This window comes from Terrapene carolina, unplaced genomic scaffold (assembly GCF_002925995.2).
Source record: "Terrapene carolina triunguis isolate 2854851 unplaced genomic scaffold, T_m_triunguis-2.0 Scaffold112, whole genome shotgun sequence".
In the NCBI taxonomy this organism is placed as follows: Eukaryota; Metazoa; Chordata; order Testudines; family Emydidae; genus Terrapene; species Terrapene triunguis.
In genome coordinates this window covers 4,757,835-4,780,976 of record NW_020664463.1, presented here as the reverse complement: position 1 = coordinate 4,780,976, position 23,142 = coordinate 4,757,835, and the positions used below count along the sequence as shown (strand labels likewise).

Below are 23,142 nucleotides of genomic sequence, written 5' to 3'. Positions count from 1 at the left end.
ATATACAGACGGTCAGTTTAACGAGTATGTTATGAGATACAATTGGTCTTCAACCCTACTGGAGTCAATGGGATTGCCTAGAGGTAACTGAAGGCAGAATTTAGCACATAGATCACTGAAGTAATAGAACAGAAACGAACAACTTTTACAATGGAAAGGTCAAAACACTACAGCAACACTACTATAAACTGTAGCGTTTTAGATCACTGTGTTTTTAAATGATGGAAATAACTGAAGTCTAATTTATGGGAATGTGGGTGAAGAGAAAGAGTAGACGGAAAGCAAAAAATGCTGTGTGTGTCAATCACCAGATTTCCCAGAGTACACTGCAGCTTTAGGGAAAGCAAGCTTGACTAAATAAAATAAACGTCAAACCAGAAATAGCTGTTCACCTTGTCGGCTTTGCCTTTTGGAATTCAGATGGTTTGTAGCAGACATCGCATAGGAGGCCGAGAAGGACCTACTTTTTGTGATGGCCATCAGAATTGAGCTGTTCCAAGGGTCAGTGCTGTAAGATCAAGAGTACAAACACACACAACTATTATTACATAAGCATTGCTGCCTGCAAAGGTCTTGGTGACAGAGTTCTGAGAGAAGTTAATCGTCACAGCACTCCACATGTAAGAACAAAAAACTCTACTATGGAGGGCTGCATTATCAACTGTTTCAATTATTATTTTTAGTGAATTCAGTATTGCCGAGAGGTGCTGGACTGACAACTCCAGACATTTAAGTCATTGATTTAAGCCAAACACAGTTACAACATTGGTACGGTAAGGTTCTTCCAAGCTGGCTTTCCAATTTACCTCAACCATGCTTTGGTGCTGGTGAGACTGCCGCTAGGAGTGACACCAGTGCCCAGGCCTTTTCATTTAATTTATACTAAAATTCCTTTATGCTGTGCTGATGGTGTGGAAGCAGTCTGAAAGTGGGCTTCAATTAAATTTACACCTCGTTAAGGTCTCTTTACATACCTGGAGCTGTATAAAAGGGCCTTGCTGACCATGAAAATCAGGCCCATTGGATTTTTCTCCTCAGATTGCCAACAAGGGTGCCACTTAATGCAATCTGTAGTGATACAGCTTCCACAGCAGGATGGAATCACACTGGGGGGAAGCTTGCAGTACTGCTGCCTGTGGTGTGTCTGCTTTGTGGATAAATAGAGGCCTCTAGTTCCCAAGGCTTTCAATCCAGCACCTTTCAGATACATCACATGCAGCTTTTGAAAAAAAATCCCTACTAAGAGACTCTTGGAAAGCTACTTGTAGATATCTGCTCACTGATCTAAGAGAAAATCATTGAAAAGCACCATAAAAAAGAAAAAAACAAAAGGGAAAATGAGAATGGCAGTCTTGGCACTTCTGTATCTTTTATGTCCTGATGCCAGGTGATTCTGTAAGGTGGAAAAGCTGCTTTTATCACTGTAATTTAATAAAGGAACCGCCACATGCCACCTGCTTACACGGATGCCTCAGTGCGTTCTTCCACAATGAGGGCACAGATCCATAAGGCCTTTGCCCTCTAATCCTTCAAATGTCTTGTCATGACCTAACTCTGCTGTGCTTCAAGATTCTAACACAAGATGGTGAACAGGTCCCAGTCCTTCTGATTTTAAATGCTGACATAGAATATAGGGCAACAGATGGTCCCTCAAAGCAAACTGGGTCCTATACTACTTAAGGGATTTTATATTAAGAGGAATTTTTTATATCTTACGGCAATTTTTTTGTTTTACTTCTTAGCACCACAGGAATCTTACTGCTATGGAAGAGCAAGCTAGGTTCCGTTCTGTTTCATGGCGTAGCTAACTTCAGATGGCAGAATAGTTATCTGTCATGAAGCAAAAGGCAGAATGAACCCAGCTGGTTTTTGGATCCTAGGATGAGAATGAAATGCTGGGAGCTTGGAAAATCTTCTAACTTGTTAAGGAAGTGACTCTGAGGAAGTGAATATGGAACCCTAAGATGTTACTTTCATGAAGTTACTTTCCTTTGAAGCTATGCAAGGACCTTGCCTCACCACTTCTGTTGCATAGAGGGAAGTGTGTGCACAGGATTCTGGAACCTATGCAGCAGTCTAGGCAAAGCTGGTGAGCCCACAACTATGGAAATACATAGGCTACCTCCTGCTCATAGGGGTTGTGGGGCACAAAAGCTGCAGACCCTGTGATCTGTGGAGCTGCCACAGAATGGCTCTATTGCCTTTTTTGTGGCTTTGAGGATAACAGAATGGTGCACATTCCTTTCCCTCCCAATCCAGTCTCACTTTGACAAACACAGATAAAGTGCGAGGGAAAAAATAAGCCATTAAATAGATTTTTTTTCCTAGTCAAGACCTTTTTCTTGAGTGTTTTATTGATGCAAAATGCCCCAATTTGTTTGGCTAAGTTATGCTAGACATACAGCCCCCACTTTCCTCTTCTGGGAATTTGAATTGCTTCTGCTCCTGTAATGGACGAGCTGTAAACAATAGGCTGGGAGGCTGGACAGAGCTATCCTTATGCAATTGGTGACATTAAACTTAGGAAGAATTGATAGCCCGTTTAGTTGGCTCATCATAAAGAGTTACATAACTAGAAAAACACCACCAGCAATATTTAATTGCTCCCCTCCCCCTCACTTCAGATTCCCTTCTTAGGAAGCTTACATACTACGTGAGAGTCTGGAATCAACAATATAAATCAAGAAAGCTGTATGAATCACAGAAAAACAGTGGCTGAAAAAGATTTCCACATGGTGCTATCTTGTTTATATTTCACTTTACTTGGTTTCTAAGCTATACTGCAGCCCCCAGATATTTTCAAGGATGCCTCTGTGGCTGGTTCCAGGGCTACAAAATATGATCATCTTTTTTCTTCCCCTCTGCAGCTTTTACCACAGCTAGGGCCATGGCCTTACTAAGGGTATGTCTACACTAGATCGGCGGGTAGTGATCGATCTATCAGGGATCGATTTATCGTGTCTAGTGTAGACATGATAAATCGATCCCCGATCGCTCTGCCGTTGACTCCTGTACTCCACCACGGCGAGAGGCAGAAGCAGAGTCGATGGGGGAGCGGTGGCAGTCGACCCTGCGCCGTAAGGATGCGAGGTAAGTCGACCTAAGATACATTGACTTCAGCTACGCTATTCTCGCAGCTGAAGTTGCGTATTTTAGGTCGATCCCCTTTCTCCTCCCCCCCCCCCCCCCGCAGTGTAGACCAGGCCTTTTTATCCTATTTGCCGCTGGAATGCTTCAGGTCTCCCCTAGTGGCAGCCTCCTTGAGAAGGCCTGAAACTTCAGGCATCCTCAAATAACATGGGCCTCACCATTTCCATCCCCATAAAATACTTGCTGTGATCCTGTTCCTGTAGCAGCAAATGGTTTATAGGATAAGCTCTTTAATAAGATGAGATAAAAGGGACTGAGAGAATTTGGAAAGGTTGTATGTTGATGGCACAAGGAAGCTTGGAAGCCTTAACAGCCATGAACAGAAAATTTAGCTCTTTATTTTGTTTCTATACCAGAACTATAAACTTTGTAATAAGAATTTATGAATCCCCACATAAAATTGTATGGTGCACCTGTTGAGCAGCACTTCCTGGGAACGTTGAAAACTAGCCTGGATACAGTGCTAGAAAATGTTCTGTAAGGAATGGTTCTACACATCTTTGCCCCCACCTATGTCTCTGGTCTCAAATTCTATCATGTCTGCTTCGTGCACTAGGCAATCAATGTTCTCCTTCCTAATTCCTCCCTTTGTGTCATAGTTCTTATATTGTACCTTTTTAATGCTTGGAACACTCTCTTTCAATACTCTCCTTTTCCTCTTTCAAACCCACTTCTTTGGCCTTGCCTTCCAAGATTATGCTCCTCTGTGGTGTTGTCTGCTTACACTTTTGCAAATGACTTTTTATTGTTTGCATTACATTTGAATGAGTTAGCTTGAAAGCTCAAGGTTGAGACCTTATCTTCTTTTATGTCTGTAGAGCCCCTTGAACACTTGTGGTGTTCTTGAAATAATAATATTAATGGAACCACTAAAACACACCATGAAATTTCTTGCTCTTATTGTCAGATGTCTGAAATTGTACATTTCATTTAAAAATACTTATAATCAATCATCAGAACCAGGGGCAGCTCTATGTTTTTTGCCGCCCCAAGCACGGCAGTCAAATGGCTTTCTGCAGCATGCCTGTGGGCGGTCCGCTGGTCACGCAGATTCGGCGGCATTTCTGCAGGTGATCTGCCGGTCCCGCGCCCTCAGCATACCCACCGCCGAATTGCCGCCGAAGCCGCGGGACCAGCGGACCTCCTGCAGGCATGCCGCCGAAGGCTGCCCGACTGCTGCCCTCACAGCGATCGGCACGCCGCCCCCTGCGGCTTGCCGCCCCAGGCACTCGCTTGTTGTGCTGGTGCCTGGAGCCGCCCCTGATCAGAACTATCTGCTCAGAAAATGCAGAGGAAAGAGTATAAGGATATAGCAGAAGAATTTAGCAAAGACCTTTAATAGATAATTTTTTTTTACATCATCTTTTTAAGTTCTGGTTTTGCAACTCATTGAATCTTTTGGCTTTTAAACCTTGCTGAATTTGTGTTTGTAGTAATCTGGCCTAATATAAAGGTTTTAATTCTCTAAAAAACAAAAAACAACAACAACAACAACAAAACCCCCCAAACCTAGAATGGGAACTCTTTCAAATTTCTGATCTACAGTTTCCCAAGAGAAGACATTATTACACACCTACATGCCCACAGAAAACCAAAGAAGTTCTCCGAAAGATACAAACAGGATGGTTTTCTTACCTGGATGAAGAAGATTCATGAGGTTTGATGCTGCCACTGCGGTCTCTTCTCACTGGTGCAGGCTCCAAGGTAGGTAAACCTGTGGCAGATGTTGTTGTGGTCCAAGTTGATGACACTCGCCTGAGTAGACCTGGAGGCAGACTCTTCCGTAGGCGCTACAGCAGATAATACTTTGCAATTATATATACCACCTTTCATCGGGGATCTAAAATGTCAATTCAGTAATTGAGCCTGACACACCCTGTGAGGTGGGTAAGTGCCATAAGCCCTATTTTACAGATGGGGAAATTGAGGCAAAGAAAGATCAAGGGACTGATTGTCAGAAGTGCTCAGCACTCAGAGGTCCCATTGGAGTCAACGTTAAGGAACTCAGCGCCTTTGAAAAACAAGCCCTAAGTGACTTGGCCAAAGTCACACTAGCAAGTTGCTTAAAGAGTTGGAAATAGCAGCCACACATTCTTTGACATCAGAGATAGGAAGCAGGAAAGGAAGCAAAACAAACAAAACAACCCCTCTCTTCGCCCCTCCCCCTCCCGCCAAAACCCCCCCAGCAGGTTTCTCTGCTCTATCCAGCCAAATTGAAGACAATCCATGAAAATCAAACATTTACGTGATGGGACACAATCTTCCACAATGCTTTTGCAAAAAGGAAGAAAAATTACTAGCAAAAATATTTCATGGCAAGGCAAGGGGGTGGGGAGAAATTCTAGTGGATTGCTTGCAGCCGAGTTTTCCTGACTTATCTGATTGTCTTGCATGCTCCTTAGATCTCTCTACCTGATCCTTGTAGATGGGGTTTTTCCCAGATGTCTGGCGAGGAGGCAGGTTGAGGGAATGGGTGGAGTTGATTAGGGGGTTACTGTTATTTGTGGGGTCACTTTTATTGCGGATATACAAGTGGTCACATCATTATGTTGCAGATGTTGAATTTTTATATTATTTGTTGCCTTTTAATTATCGTGAAGAATGTTCAGTTTGAGAACATTGAGAACTAAAAAAAATAACTATATACATATTTATAAGGATCTACAGTGGATGTCACTGGCTTATTGTGCCACTGGATCAACAGATTCAGTCTGAGGCAGAGACCGTGCATGGTAAATTTCAGCCCAAATGGTTAAAGTTTTGCAAAGTTATAAGCAACTGAAATCAGGATCTCATAATGGGAAGTGTCAGGCAACCTTAAGAATAAGCAGTCCTTCAGCCCTGCCTATAATACATGATGTGTTTGCTGTATATGTTGTTTTTTCAAAACTATCTAAATATGTTAGTTTGTATCTAATGTACCTTGTTACAGAGAGCCTCCCAAGAAATTCAGCACTTGCCAATCCACAGTGATATCTTAATATCTACTATTCTATGCATATGGAAATATCACCATTACTGCAGTCATCTGGGCCAATGAATATTGAGTTTTCAATAGGAGCTATTACATTATATAGAGTATATACAGCAAAAGTGCTCAGTGGGACTAATTTTTCTTCAATTAAAGGAAATGTAAGCTCTATAAAAGTGAAAGAGGCATATTAAAAGTCCTATAAAATATAAAAGTTGATGATCAGTTGCCTCCATTACTGTAGGCAGCAGAAATTATTTGTACAGGATATGAACAGAACAACACAGAATTGTTTTACTTAGTTCCCAAAGTAAAATATAAGCCTTGCTGCTAATGGCAATATTACTAAATTTTTATATGTCAGAGTGGATGACCTGGCAATTTAAATTACCTCCAAGCTGATAAGAGGTTTCTCTCTATCTATTGAATTTTGCTAACTTGTGTATATAGAAACCAGGAATTAATAGCATTGGTTATTTCTCTATGGGTATGTCTATACTGCATCTGGGAGCGAGCCTCCCAGCCTGGGTACACAAGCACATGCTAGCTCTGCTCGAGCTACTGTATGAATAAAAAGCAGTTTAGATGTGTTAATACCTTGTCTTTACATACATAGCTCTGCCAGCGCAACTCAGTCCTTACTGAGGACTGAGCAATGGAGACCTTTCTTGAGCAAATGTTGTCCACTATATGGAATTGTGTGGTGGTTTTTTCAAGTGGACAATGGTCATTTGAGGCATGACCCAAAGCACATGGAGGTCAATGAATAAAGATACCCACCGACTTCCATGGGTTTTGGATCAGGTGCTAAGGGACTAAGAAAAGAACATCGAACTCATTTCACCTGTAACTCTAATTAAGATTTGAACTCTGATCTTTAGAACTGAAGAGTGCACTGATCTCACCATTTCATTCCCTCCTGCTTAATGACGCATAATGACATCACTTGCTACCAACACTCACTGGTAAAAGTTGAAAGGGGAGGGGGAGTTTTCAGCACTAAAGTAAAAGGAGGAAGCAGAGATGAGTTCCCCCAAGTCAGAGAGATTAGGAGGAGCTCCCCTCTACTTCTGATAGTAAAGAGAGAGAGCTGTGCTCTTCCCGGTCCCCCTTACTCCAACTCCTTCAAACACCTACTAAGAAACAGGAATAGCAAGTATGTAAATTATCCTGAGTTGAATGTCCATTTCTAAAGTTGCATGAAGGATCAGGTTTGAACTGTGTGAGCATTGAAGGAATAGGAACTGTCTTACCACTACAACATTAGTCCATTTAATTTTGCTTCTTATAGAAGTCAATGATTAATGCTTCAGAAGGTGAGGAAAAAATCTCCATTAATACACCCAACCATGCAATACTATACCAAAAGGGGGGAGTCAAGTTTTCGTAGCTGGAATAAATTCACTGTGATAGCCAACATATAGACTAGCACATACCTTGGGAATAGTCAGCTTTTCTCCTTTTTCTGGACATTCCTCTGAGTCAGAGCAGGTGTAGTTCTCACTGAAGGACATCAAAGGGTTAACCCTTGGCTTATGAATAGCCTGGAAGGTTAACTGCGTGTTCAGCAGGTTGCTCACTGCTCTCAGGGAAGTACACACATTAGGTGGCAACGAAGGATCTGCCAGTAGGTCGGTAATGAGCCCATGAGCTTCTCCCATAACAGCGATATCAACTGTAATACTGGTACCTGAAGACTGAAAGGGAAAAACAAAGAAGTACATGTAAGGCTATGGCTGTGTCCCATATGTCAAACTAAAGCACGTGGCATCAAACCCAACACCTTTTCAGGGACAGTTACCAGCATCTTTTATTCAATTTGTTGTTGATAGCTAGGAAAAGATTAAAAGAAATTAACTACTTAAAACAATGTGATTTATTCTGAACATTCTGACCAGATCAACCATTAGGTTGATGTCTTTCTCTTTAAACAAGTTTGCAAATTGACTGCATGACTGCATATAGTTTATTTAGATTTTTAAAACGGTCACAACACAGATACAAGTTTTTAAGAGCAGTCAGAAAGCAGATGACGATGATGACAAAAACTCTCTGCCAAGTAAGAGTGCGCTGGGCAACAATATTGAAACTTGAATATTGGATGTCATTCTAAGTGATATGCTCTAGTTGAGATGAAAGTTATTGAGCTCCATACAGGAATGCCAGAGTGAAATTCTACACAGGACGCCAGACTAGATGATCATAACAGCCTTGAAAGTTTATCAGTTTATGAAATAATAATGGGAACATAATTAAAAAATAAAGATTATTAAATAAAAAGAAAAGTAGCACTTTAAGTAATAGCAACATATGCAGAGGAATGATCTATAATGTGCAAGTAACCACTAATGGTACAGCCTTTAAGAAAAGATTAAGGAACTGTAATGTCTAATGGAATAAGCTATATGAATAAAAACTGGAGGCTTAAATTAAGTTGCAGAATAGACAGGAACTGAGGCAAAAAGTGTGTCTTCCATTACTTCTAAATTATTGACAAAGCAGTGGCATTTCTAGGTCAAAAGTTTAGTGGAAGCACTATAAATCACTGTTGCTCCACATGGGATCATCAATTAAAGGCACTCTTGAAAGTGACTGCTAGGCTGTTACTGCTTTGGAGCGCCCTACTGGGCACAGATGCAATGTATATATCCGGGGCACTGGAACAAATGGCCCCACAGCCATTCTTGGAAGATCTATTTTGTCAACCTATCCGATGTGAAGGATGCGTAACTCAGATGAAGAAACATCTATTTTACTCTGATAGATACTCACCTTTTTAAAGTGGGATAATGCCCCCAAGTGATAGAATTGCCACTGTAACAGAGCATAATATTTTTCTGGGTTGGCACGCTGACAGGTTGGAGAACGAAGCATGCTCTTATAATGGGAGACAGGTCATAACACAAGTAGGAGAAGAATCGCCAGTCACTACAGCATTTATGGAACTCATAATACATAAAACAATAGCAATCCTCGGTAATGCTTTGAACTTCTTCAGGCTCACAAAACCCTTTGCAAACAATACTGAAATAAACACTTCTGAGGAATTGTCTGAATTTTACACACTGGCAAACTGAGGCACAAAAAGAGAGAGTGATTTGGCCAAGGTCACCTAGTGATTCCGTAGTCAGCCAGGAGTAAAACTCCAGTCTCCTAACACCCAGTGCTGTACTTGCGTCACAGGACCACCTATGCTTCTGCACTTCCTACTATATGTCTTACTAAACATGGAAGGTGACTTACTTTGTATACAGAAATGCTATCCAATCCCAATGAGAAACAAAAGGCTGACGTCAATTTAATGGATCAATTTATTCTTTCTTTTACAGTCCCCTTATCCACAGCTAGTACAGGGATCTCACACCAACACCCTTCCAGCCCACATACAGCCATGTTACAATGACCAGAATCCCCCAGGACTCATTTCTTACCTCATCTACAATGATCCCACTCTCCACGCACATACCTTTGTGACTAAAACCCAGCAGGGTAGGGAGAGGAAGAGAAGGAATCTGCTCATTTGCCCTGCCTCTCTTCAGAGAAGGGACTAGAGCCCAATGCGTTGGTACAGAGAGTTCTGATCTTTCCTTCCTTATAGCAGAATGCATTTAGTCCACTAGACACCTTCACCACCCACCCTGCACTACACTTGCTAAAGAGAACCCAATGGCCGAGTGGTAAACAGACTCAGAGTGACCAATTGCAGCATCCCAAACCCATACAGGTGCCCAGAGACAGCAACTCCTGGAACTGTTCCCTCCGCAGGTTATGGAAGGGTTTCCTAGTGTTCTCAAGATAAGGTTTCATTCATTTACGTATCATACCTCTTCCCAACCAACAAGGGGCTTGTTTCCTCCAAGATTAAAGGCAAAACTTGAACTGCAAGCCCACATCTCCTGAGCTGGGTTTGCACCATGAACAAATCTGGCAGCGGCTAAATAAAGCATCAACTTTAAATTCTAAGGCAGGGTTTGGGGTGAGAGGAATAATTTGTCTATCTTTATTTCAGCCCAGCAAAACAGGCCAAAAGGAAAAAATTCAAAGATATAAAGCAAAGTGTTACAGAAGAGGAAACAAAAGTAGGTCTCATATTTTCAGCCAAAAGCACCATTTAGAATTTGAAATCCTATTAAACCTGTAGTCTGAAATCAGTGACCTGCTTATCGGAGCGAGAGATCAGGAAATACATTAATACTTCAATAAAGGAAATAGGTCTGACTTCAGCAGGACAAAAGTATAAGCCCATATTCTATATTGTGATGCTGACATTTTGCAGAGTGGCCGTTAAGCCAGCATTGCTTTCCCTGCGAGGAGCAACTGAGCAAAAAGAGTTCTCTAGGGGCATAGAGCTGACATACAGACCATGGCCAGGCCTTCCCCGTGACTTGGCAATCCCAGGTTGCCTTTAGTGCATTAGCAGGCAACGTAATTTACAGAAGTACAAGGTAGCCTTTGCACTGGACTAATGTAGAGGCTTCTGTGTCACAACCTGTCTTGTTAAATTTAGGCACAGATCATCTACAGTAGCCCAGTGCAGAGGCTATCTTGTGCTTCCCTAGACAAACTCACAGCACATAACACACTATTTTCATGGTATTTATCAATAAATGGTAGTGTCTGAGGTCTCTACTGAAAGCTTCTAACTTATCAATACTCACTCATTGTGAGGTGCATCTATGGGTAATATTTAAGGAATATTTAAGGAGTAACTCTACTCAGAATTATGCCCTTATGGTCTTGGAGTGAAAGTGAATCACCAAGGAATCATATGTCTTGGTGAGGGCCTATTCAAGAAGGAGGGAGTTGTCACCCCCCTTTCCGGCTAGCCAACTATGTAATGTATAGTGCTCCATTGTCTGCCTTGGTGCCAACCCAGAAAAGTCAATGGAAAACCATCAAAGACAAACTATAATCATCAAAACCAACTGGAAGTGAAAACGTACGATATGAGAGTGAGGGGATCACCAGGGTAGGACAAAAGACAAAAGACTGATTCACTATATCTCTGGGCAGAGAAAGACACTCTGGATCCATTCACTGAGGAAGTACCTTGATGAGCGAGGTGCTTCATGAAAGACAGGGGCCACCAAACATTACAGAAGACTGAATTTTGGGGTGAGAATCTACTTTATTAGCTAGGTAACTATTAATAAACGTAGGCCCTAGTTTGTGAATGATGATTTTGTTTTGTACAAAACCATTTATTTCTATCACTCACACTTGCTTCTATTTGAATCACTATTCTTTCTTAAATATATTTCCTGTTGTTTTACCATAATTGAAATTCAATGTCTGTGCGTGATACAGGAGCAGGGATTTAAGTTAAATGGGGTAAAACATGGTACACTGTTCATTTGGGAACAGAGAATCTGGGATTTCTGTGGTATCCAGTGATCAGGGGCTAGACACCACAGGGGGATACTTTGAAGGGAGTCAGGGGTTGGGGTACATCTACTATCAAACTGCAGGCCCCAGAGGAGAGCACTTGAGTAGCTGACAGGGTGGTTTTGTTAGTAAGCTAACACTCAGCTGGCTCAGGCAAGACTCCCTTATGCTGGGGACAGGTGGCAACAAGGTGACCTGAGAAGCATCACACAGGTATATATTCCCCTATTTGTATTAATGAACATTTCAGTTGAAAACATGGTCCTGTAATTGCTGGAATTTTATAACGTTATGTGTACGTGTATATACACACACAGCGTACATGTTATGGAAATATATAAATGCACAGTATCTCCCATTGAAGTTCTAACTAGGCCTCTACCCTGCTTACCGTATGTTATCTGACAAGATCACAGCGACTGTTACCATTCAAATGTCAACAATCTGTTCTGTATGGCATATGTATCACAGTATTTCACAATACTTAAAGGCATCTCTACACATACACTTGCTGCACAGCAAGTTAGGGTGTAAATCTATACTGCTCCAGCATGCCACACACTGAATGTCTGCGTGGACCCTGCTGATGCAAACTAAAAGTTCCCTAGTGCACACTGACGTACTGCTTTTTCAAACCACAGTATATCAATGGAACTTTTAGCGTGCAGCAGCAGTGTCCACACAGATAGTGTGTGGCATACTGGGGTGTTGTAGATTCACATCCTAGCTGTAGGGTGACCAGACGTCCCGATAAAATCGGGACCGTCCCGATATTTAGGTGTATGTCCCGCGTCCCGCAATTTGTCCCGATATTTCGCTCCGCCGGCAGCACGGGTTTTTTTTTTTTCTCCGCCGGCAGCACTCGGCTTTTTTTTTTTTTTTTGCCCTGCCGGCGGCCCCCCCCCCTCCACGTCCCCCCATGTGTCCCGATATTTTCTTCCTCTCATCTGGTCACCCTACCTAGCTGGCTGCACAGTAAGTGTTCATGTAGAAATGCCCTTAGAAGTGGAGTACTTGTGATCCCCCCAGAGATACCTCTGTATAGCAACTGAGATCAAAGGCAGACTTTTAAAATGGCAATCACTATATATTACAATTGCAAAAAACTTTTTAAAAAAATTGTAAGGCCTAAATTGTGCAAGTCTTATAATTAAATATATAAATAAAAAAATCTAAAACTACATATAGACAAGTATCAATTCAACAAGGATACAGTGAGGAAAGAAATGTAGGAGACATTTTGCCGTAATAAATTAGGTTCAGTGAGGTAACAATGCACATTGAATACAAATAGTTTACATGTCATAGGTTGACGTCAAATATCTTCTATAGCTAAAATAAATCCTTATACAAATAGTTTGAATTTAATCTATTAAAATGCATCCTGAGAACACTATTGATGTTGGCTATAAAACACAACAAATCCTTTTATAAAACAATTACACTACACAGCTTTGAAGTACTATGCTATACTTTTCAGAGTCCTAAAATTATAACAAAAACATTAAATACAAACAGTTAGTATGATTTAAAAACATTATTAAATGATGTAACCTAGCATGGATTGCCTCCTTAAAAAAGGAAACATGAAATTTATTTCTGACAAACTACATATGGGGCAAAATGAAACAATGAAGATTGATGTAAGACAGACAATTGCTGATGATTTTTGGATTTCTGCCATTTTATATATACTGCCAGATAACAGGGAAAATGTATTAAACACACACTATCAATGCTACATTTTGCATATAGTTTTCTGATAATATGAATAGCCTCTGTATGAACTCACCTGGATTTGTTCCAAACCACTTTACTCATCTCAAGCCTAAAGTTCGGAAATTTAGAAACACAGATATGAAATAACACACTTGTAATCATCTAAGCAAAATGCCAGATAAGCTGATTTTAGAAGGTGAATTTTGCTTTCGTGCTGTTGCTGGGCCAGCGCTGATCTATTAGCCTATGTTGCAAAACCTTGGATTCGATCCCCTCCCTGAAATTTTGAAGTTTTTATGTGGATCTGAACTTTGTGCATTCAGTCCAACTCTGATTTAAACAAACATGCTTGTGCAATGTTTCCAACTCAAACACTACAATGGTGTGCATGGGCATGAGAACTAGAAAGAAAAGTGAAAGCAAGCTAATTGACTGGCCAATGTTTGTTCACATAACTGAATGAGGTATAAAAATAAGCATATATCCTGGGAAGTTTTTTTAAATTCAGCATTCATCATTACTATTATTATTTACAGTACAATAGCACCTGAAGGCCCTAACCAAGATCTGGGCCTGATTGCATTAGGCCTGTAGATAAATGTAGTAAGAGTGTATGCCCTGAAAAGAAAAGACAGATAAAGCAAGAGAGACAGTAAGTATTATTCCATTTCATAGATGGTATATTCAGGCACAGACAGATTATGGAACCATCATGTAAACAATGTTAACTTTATGCACATAGTATTTTAATTGAAACTAATGGAACTACCTCACAGCATAAATATAAGCAAATGCATAGTGTTTTCAGGACAGGGGACAAAGATACTTGTCCAATGTCATCTAGGCAGTCTGTGGGACGACCTGGGAACTTCACTCTGATTTGCAGTGCTTTAGCCACAAAACCAACCTTCCTTCTGGGAAAGTTACCTTTCGATAGGTGTTTTTAGTTTGTTTTACACAGTTGTATAGAATTTAAGAGAATTGTATCCCTCCTACAGAATTCTACAAGAAGGTTAGAAAAATGTATCTGTTAAATTCTGTAGGTTTTTAGAATAAGTTTTAAATTATCTTTTTGTTTTATCTTATTAAATTCTACAGGATTTTTTCTATAAAAATCTGAGACGGTTTCCTTAATGAATGGGGAAACACTAGACAAAACTATATCTGTAGGACAAATACATCAAGGAAACATAGGAACAAAGGTTTCCTTCACCCATAAACCCTTATCAACCAATTCAGTTTACAAGATGTTCTTGGGCAAGAACAACAATAATGGACTTGTTCATCCAAGAAGCAGATTTGGTATCCTTACCGCCAACGGTTCCCCTCACTGCAAATAAAACTTTGTCCTCAGAACTACTAACCTCAGGCATTCCATGTCTGAGTATCATATCACTAAACCCACCCTAACTGAACCACAAAAAACACCTCCAAAAAGGGAGATGACTAATGTCAATCCACAAAACAATCAAACCTTAGACAAATAAGAAAAACATGCACAACTATTAAATGCAAACCACTGTTGTATTAATTTAGATAGACTATATGGGCCCAAAGAGTTAAAGAGTTAACATGACCCTGAAACGGTTTCACATGGGGAGGGGAGGGATAGCTCAGTGGTTTGAGCATTGGCCTGCTAAACCGAAGGGTTGTGAGTTTAATCCTTGAATGGCCCATTTAGGAAACTGGGGTAAAAATCTGTCTGGGGATTGGTCCTGATTTGAGCAGTGGGTTAGACTAGATCACCTCCTGAGGTCCCTTCCAACCCTGATATTCTGTGATTCTATGATTAAACAGGTTAAAACAAGGCTTGGGGCTTGGTATACAGAGACCTTAGCATGCTTAGTTCTATACCAAGCACATTAAGAAATTCATGCTAAAGTTTAGAGATTTATCTGTTAGCACACATAAAAAGAAAGCTAAAACAAGTTAAAAACCACTTTAAAATTGAAATGATTGTATAGAACAAACACATGACAGCTCCTTTCAAAAGAGAGGATATCAGAATCTTATTATGTGGGACAACCATTTTTGGTGTCAGGAAAAGGCTAATTTTATTGCTCAGCTCTGAGATGTGAAGGATTGTCACTTTCCCTGCCTTTGCAGACAGACACTCACAACAATGAGAAGAGACAGGATAGTAAAAGATGGGGGATATATGGCTTTTGTTGATATTCTCAGGAGTCTGGGCAGCAGGTCAGTCACACATGGATGTTCTGGGTTTTCAGGTTAGCCAGGACAGCAGTTGCCCCAGGCTCTGGCTCATCTCCTGGTCTGGGATGTCATTGGCTGGTCTGGTTCACCTCCTGGTCTCTCTCAGGCTGGATAGAGCTGGATGGACTGTCTTGTGGTGGTGCTGTATAGCACAGTGACCTCAGGATAAAATCGAAAGCCAAGACAGAAACAGGACAAGAGGGAAAATAGTGGGGTAGAAAGGAACACACAAGGGAAGGGGAGACAGAGCAGGATCTCACGTGTCTCTGGCTGCAGTCTTCACTGCTGCAGCAATGATGGGCATACATCTCTGCTACTGTGCTGAGGTCTTGGCCAGGGCCGGCTCCAGGGTTTTTGCCACCTCAAGCGGTGGGGGGGGGGGGAAAAGCCGTGATTGTGATCGGCAGCACTTCGGTGGCAGCTCCACCGCACCGCTTTCTTCTTCGGCGGCAGGTCCTTCCCTCCGACAGAGACCAAGGGACCCGCTGCTGAATTGCCGCCGAAGAGCCAGATGTGCCGCCCCTTCCCCTTGGTCGCCCCAAGCACCTGCTTGCTGCGCTGGTGCCCGGAGCCGGCCCCGGTCTTGGCTTTATGATGGTGTGATTACCTTTGGGATCCCCGGTTGAAGGACAAGAAGTGTCTGGAGTGGAGTGGAAGCCTGATGGCTTTCGTCTTTCTCCAGGAACACCTCAGGTGGTCCATCTGTTCCAATCCCCAAAGTCTCTTTTTAAGGGCCTCCAAAAGAAGGGGAATGGCAGAATAGTCTAGCCTCTCATTATATTGTTCACCAATTAGGCCTAACTTCCAACATGACATGGCATGATGAGTTCTATTAACTTTTCCAAGCTTTCTTGTTTACCGGATACAGTCTTAATACAGTCCTGGAGCTGTATCAGTAAACACCTTTCTGTTTAGACTACCTTAATCTTTCTGTTTTTTCACTTTTACTGATTTTCATAAATAATGTTATGTAACAGGCTGAGTTGGAGTCTGGTTACCAGCCATCCCCATTTGCTATTACAGGTAACTGGACCACCTAATAAACTTTCATTTACTTTTCCATAGTTCGGCTTGCAACCGGAGAAGGCCCCAATTATTGCAACAGCACTAACCATTCCTTGCAGCATAATGCTCAAATTCTCACAAGCCACAGCAAATGAAGAAGAAACAGAAAAAAAGGCAAAGCAAAGCTGTTGTCTTTCAACTACGTTACTTTCAGATACACTTTGTTAGTGAGAAGAAAAAGAAAAATACAGCAGTATCTGGTAGGTTTTCTGTCATCATACAATCACAGGCTAAGAAATAAATCATGATTTCATATGGTTTCCAAGTCACCTTATGAACTCTCAGACCAAGCTGTCTGAAAACCAAATTAAAAGAAAATATAACTCTCCAGTTTTGCTTTGTTTTTTAAATATCCACAGAGTGATTTGAAATATAAACATGAACTGGCCCCTATGGAAAATAATAGATCATTTTTAAAACCACCTCAAGTCCAATTACCAGCTTTTACCAAAGGATTAAAGAGGAAAGAAAAATGTCGGCATACAATTGTTTGGCATTTAATTCTTCTGCTTTTTAAGGAGGGAAAATTGGAGCTTTACCTGGATATGTGATTTCTGACTGTTCTTTTGCATTAACATATGGACTTAGTATTTTCCTGTCCCTCTGGGCAAGTAATGAATCAGAGTATCCTTTTCTATGCTGTGATGAAGTAGAACTATCCTACTCCAGCCAGTAGGTGGACCTAACCCAAGCTCTATAAGACAGTTGAGCACACTTCTGTGATCAGACAGGGTGCTGCAAAACCCTTTGCATCATCAAGAAGATTAGACAGAAAGCTTTCAATAGAGCTCTGTCCATAAGGGTATATTCACAATGCACCAGACACGTGTTGAGATGAACTATGCATGTTGTGCTGATGCTAACAGAACCATCCCAATCAAATTGCTTATGAAGCAACAGATTTTACTGCTGATTTTTTTTAGACCACCTAGAATCATATAAACGTTGGAAAAGATTTTAGGCACAAGGGACTATCTGAGAAATCACTGCACTGTACCTATAAATACAACACTCGGCATCTTATCTTAAAGCCATGGAAATCAAGGCTGAGGCTGGATACTTGCATTCTGTGTTGGTTTTACTATAGCGCCATTCCTTTCCCAAAAATACAAATATTTTTTTCTTGGGTAACAATTAAATCCAGCTATACCCTGTAGAGGAGATATTGTCAATATCTATACATATAGTAAGTTTGCCGTTTTTAACTTTTGTTAGTATTAAACTACTAGAGAAACCAAAGAAATACTGTACAACCAATGGAAATTTTAAGAATGGGGTCATTTTTAAGTGGCTGTAACTTTCAACCTATTCAAAGTAATCACTACTTTTGCAAATATTGAATCTGGAGCCCTTTATAAAGTAGTATGGGTTTTGGAAGGAAATATTTTGTTTTTCTTATAAAAATCAATGGAATGTACCACCACTTAAAGCAATCTTAACTGTGCAGTTGTGATGAACACTTTTACTTTTTGCATTTATACCAAAGGTGACACTGTTAACAATGCCTCTGTATAAGGCTGCCTAATACTTTCTATTATATGACCCTACTTTTCACTTGCTTATAACTTTCTCAAAACTAACTGTCAGTCTGAAATTTTCCATGTCAGTTGCACGCTTTAGGCTGTAGTATTTTTCAAGTTTCAGCAAAAATTGTTCAGCTGTGTCCCAGAACAAGGTTAGAGAAAAATATATTTTGCCCATGTTAAGAATTTCTTAGCACACTAATGCCTTTATGCTTTGGAGAAGGGACTTAAGTTTGGCAGGGGCATCGTTCTATTGTTAGGATGGGCCTTTTTCTGTCCCTGTGAAAATCTACCCAAACTTAGCCAAGTTATAAGCATCTGAAAAACTGAAATTCACACACGTTCATTAGACGTTTATTAGAGGGGGGCAGTTAAATTCTCTGAAGAGTCTGTCTGCACTGAGCATGCTTCATCCCCTTGGCCAACTAAACTGCATTCATGTATGACCCATCGTTTTTGGTTTTTATTTTATTTAATTTTTCCCAGGAATTTATTGGTGTTTATTACTACCACACAAAAACAGATGAAAATTGGTGGCAAAAAAGATTAATAATTTTTCTAGGTAAATATCAGGGTTTATTTTGGTGGATAGAAGGACAGGGGTGAAAAGTGTTAAGTAGATTAATGCTTTGATGAATGGAATTAAATGTGGTTTGCTGCAGAACTAAAACAGAACTCAAAACACAATGCCACCTCTGAGTTTAAGAATACAATATATCTGTAATCCCCAAATAAAACTTTTCGTTTGAATAAACAGTTTACTGTTGTAGCCTTAGAACTATTAGCCTATAAATATTTACATTTCATAATTGGGCCATACCATTTGCAGCGCATACACTCAACTTCATTCTTTTCTCCTGTTTTTGTTCTTTTAAAACTTTTTGAATACTTCCTTGTGTTCTGAAAGGTATTCTGATACTGATTTTCGTTTTTGTCCCATTTTAATGTTTTGGATCTTTAAACCGTTATCTGCTAACAGCTTGAAAGGTTTATGTGGTTGGCGTGAGATTCATCAGTACGTTCAGATGCGCACAGTATTTCAGAGTTTGTGTGCATGCCTGCTTGTTTATTGTGTGTATTTTCTAGACTAATACATAGCCTTACTTCAACAGGCTGCTTTGCATATACACACAGACTAATATATTATTGTAATACCTATATCTCATGCATTATATTGTATTTTCCTAATAAAACAACTTTATTTTTTATATATTTGAAGGATACAAAAGTAAGCTGAAAATCAGAAAAAAACCCAACTTTTTGTAAAACCTGAGATTTTTTGGTAAAAATCAGTTTAAACTGACAACGAAGGGGCTTACATATGTGCCCTCACCACAGAACAACTGAGCAGGCTTCATCCGAAGCCTGCAGGGGATGAGCAGCTGCTGGGGGCGAGAACTGAGACTAGGGAGGCAGTTTCTCATGTGCTCTCAATGCAGACTTGCTTGAGAATCCACTAGACAAAGACAGTGACTCCCAGAAGACAACACACATGGGGAGAAGAATTTAGGGAAAGGAACTCCTGAGATGAAGAAACAGCATGAGATGAACTCTATATCTGAGATCCTCTCAACACTATTGGAAATGCTGACATATAATTATGGCTGCTACCTTCAACTGAGGCTAAGGGAGTTAGGTACCAAATTCCCATTTACTCTTAATGGGATTTGGGTGCCAATACCTTTGGGCTGTTATGAAAATCCCAGCCTAAGTGTCTATTCAACAACAAGGGGATGAATAGAAGAATAAGCTTATGCCCAAATAAATCTGTTAGTCTTTAAGGTGCCATCAGACTCATAAAAAGAGTTTGTTATACAAAAAATTAAAGATCAGTAAAATTAAATGTAGATGGTTTTTTATTTTGCTTTTATTTAAACTGTGGCAGATGGAAAGAATTAAATTCCAAATGGGGCTCTATTTAGCTTTAAATTATACACAAAGATCAATACAATTCCCTATTTAAAAGTCTGGCCTCAACTGTCTTATCATAGTTCTTTAATGTGTACATCCAGATGGTTACAAATGATGCAAAGGAAATAATGAGAACTGCCTTCAGTCGAAACTTGAATTGCATTAACACCAGCTGTGATCCTTGAAGAGAGGGAAGAGGAGGAGGAGGAACATGCAGGCTGCACATGAGGTTGGGGATGTGCCGCTTACTAGTCAATCAGGTGGTCTCATACGCTCCAGGTATCAACTCTACTGGTCAGATTGTCTGACTGTTTACCACAGTAAGCTGTTTTGATTCTATCAAGATCCAATTTAGAGCAGCTAGGCATACACTCTGAGCTTAAAAACCATTCCATTAAAAATCACCATTCTCCCTCCCGTGCACGCACACACAAATCCTTCTACATTTTTCAAGCTAACATTTAAGGCTCTGTAATGCAGTTCAAATTGAACCAAAGAATTCACATACCCCTATCATTTAAAAAAAACAAATCTATAAATCACTCAACACCTCATTTAGCATACAACTTGAAAAGTGGCTAATTTAGAGATTGCGCTGTTAGTGGGATGTTAAGGAGACATGATAATCAATCATTTTCATATTTATTTAAAAATGTATATACATGTCAGTTTTCCCCACTATAAATTGTTTTACAATTTTAAGCAGTGCAGCATCATTAAATATCACAGACAATATGATCCAAATAAATACAGGCTTTAATATAAAATAAATGTTTCTGTGTTTGTAGTAAAAAATTACTACCAGGAGTGTCAAATGTATTTCAAGTAGTTTGTAGAGGGCTGCTATAAACAAAAGCTGAAAAAAGAACGGCCTCATTTAGTAAACTTTTAAGGAAGTTTTTATCTCTTGTCTGAAGTTTTTATCCCCAGAAACTGAAAAAGTGAAGGTCAACGTTATGTGAATTGCAAAGATACTGCTCCCACTGAAGTTACCACTCCTATGAACTTCAGTGGGAAAAAGCTCTAAGGGTACGTCCACATTGCAATAAAAAACCCACAGCACCAAGCGTCAGAGCCAGGTCATTTGACTCCGTCTCACAGGGCTTGGGCTGCAGGGCTAAAAATTGAAGTGTAGACATTCAGTCTAGAGGGCTTCCCTCCTGTGGGGTCTCAGAGCCCAGGCTCCAGCCTGAATGTCTACACTACGAGCTTTAACCCCACAGCCTGAGTCTGGCCAGCCTGAGTCAGCTGACCTGGGCTAGCCACAACTGTGCCATGGGTCTTTTATTGCAGTTAGACATACCCTTAGAGCCTGCTTCTGCAGAAGTTTTGCATCTACGGTTGTAACATGAGACTCTCCTTGAAAGCAAAACCATTAAAATAATTACACGTATAGCCTGATTTTCAGAAGGTGCTGAGCAACCCCAGCTCTCACTGACGTCAATGGCAAGTGCAGATGCTCAGCACTTCTATCATCATCATCATTTGTATTACTGTAGTGCCAAGGAGCCCCAAGCATGGACCAAGGTGCCATTGTGTTTAGGCTCGGTACGAACACAGAACGAAAAGACTGCTTCTGCCCCAGGGAGCTAACAGTCTAAGTATAAGCTATCAGATGGATACAGACAGACCAATGGGGGAATACAAGGAAACAATAAGCCAATATTGTTCAATATGCTACAGGCAGTAGTCTCAGTACATCAGTGGCCTAGCGTTGTCAAGTTTTCTGTAGGCAACAGACCTTTTAAAAAAAATCAGGTCAGCAGTAAATATGTTCTAGGAGGGCAACACATGAACTTAGAAGCCCAAGTTTATGAGATTCTTGACTACTTTACTGCAATAAAATCAGTCAGCTCACAATACTGTTCCCCCCACTAGTCCCTGCCAGTCATGTCATCATAATCCTCACTGGGTGAGCTCCTCATAATCCTCACTGATGAGTTCCTATTCTTCTGTAGATGTTTCCTCTATCTGGCTACACTATTTGTTTTCATCTTTAAATTTCCATCATTGGCCTTTTGCTAATGACCAGCTCTGTGCAATGTACAGTTCTGATTCTCCTTTACAGTAATTTCTGGTTCTTTCATTCGTTTTCACCCAGTGAAATTGACAAGACCTGTTTCCAATATCAGCCCAGGAGAGCTACGATTTCACTACAGTTCAGGCTACATTTTGCTTAACCATTTTAAACCTTGCGGCATCTCACAATTTGATACACTTTAAGTGCGTTCATGTAAAATGTGACAAATCTCTGAGCACTACTGGATCATAGGTATGCAGACACTTCAGTTAAGATCAGCTCAGAGGCACTAATTCGTGCACAAGAGAAAAGCTACCAGCCTGCTCTACAAGTCTTCTATTGTGTTCAAGAGATTTTTCTTTCGTTCACTTGGCACAGACAAAAGGTGACATACTGATGGCCCCAAAGACTGAAGTCCCCCTATATATCCATAGAAGACAGGAAAGGCATGACTTCCCAGTATGCCTCAATCTTAACCTGCAAGGACCACCCCTGCATGAGAGAGAGGAGTTAGGTTAGGTTCTAGGCCTTTAGCCCTTGACTTCACTGATGAGGCAAATGCTCACTTGCCAAGGTAATTTTTTTGTAATGTGCACAGCTGTTCCCAGGAACTGGATTAAGACCAGGTAGGTCACTGATCAGCGAGGAGATGATAATTTTCAGTCACTACCAGCTAGGCTGCAAACAATGAAATAGAGGTGAAAGGCTCCAAAAATCTGTTATTAATCTCAGTAACTATCTATTTCCTTCATTAAACTTGTGTCCCTAATTTTATGTATCTGAACAACTTTCATTTCTTAGAGCCGTTGTACTTAACTTGTGGCCCTTAAGCTCAGAGCAGTCTCCTTTCGTGTATGAGTGAGGGCTCAAGCAATGCCCTGACTGTGATATGGTGCCTGTCTCTGAATTTTAATTAAAGATCAATTCAAACTGAAGTACTGGATCACAACCATCCCATCATATTGGGAATTTGGCTGAAGACCTGTATTTCGTGGCTAAGACCAAACACTTCTGAGCTTTGGGAAAATCTGAAGCCAGATTCAAATCTAAATTTACCAAAATGTGCCTCTAATTTACCAATGATGATATAATCATAGAGACCAGCAAACAGACACACTCAGAGGAGAGGTATGTGGTATCTGCATTTATGCTGTCAGTCAATTAAATGAAGATTTCTTCTCATA

General features: G+C 40.5%; 1 protein-coding gene across 1 annotated transcript in view; it reads right to left on the bottom strand.

Moving 5' to 3' along the window:
* The window catches only part of PDE3A (phosphodiesterase 3A), a 371,809-nt gene that overhangs the window by 49,450 nt on the left and 299,217 nt on the right, over positions 1-23,142 (bottom strand). Inside the window, exons 3-5 of the mRNA XM_024203245.3 lie at positions 7,558-7,818; positions 4,786-4,940; positions 393-508 (exon numbers count right to left, since the gene is read on the bottom strand). Of these exons, the coding sequence (XP_024059013.2) occupies positions 393-508; positions 4,786-4,940; positions 7,558-7,818 (532 nt within the window). The remainder of the gene's footprint in view (positions 1-392; positions 509-4,785; positions 4,941-7,557; positions 7,819-23,142) is intronic.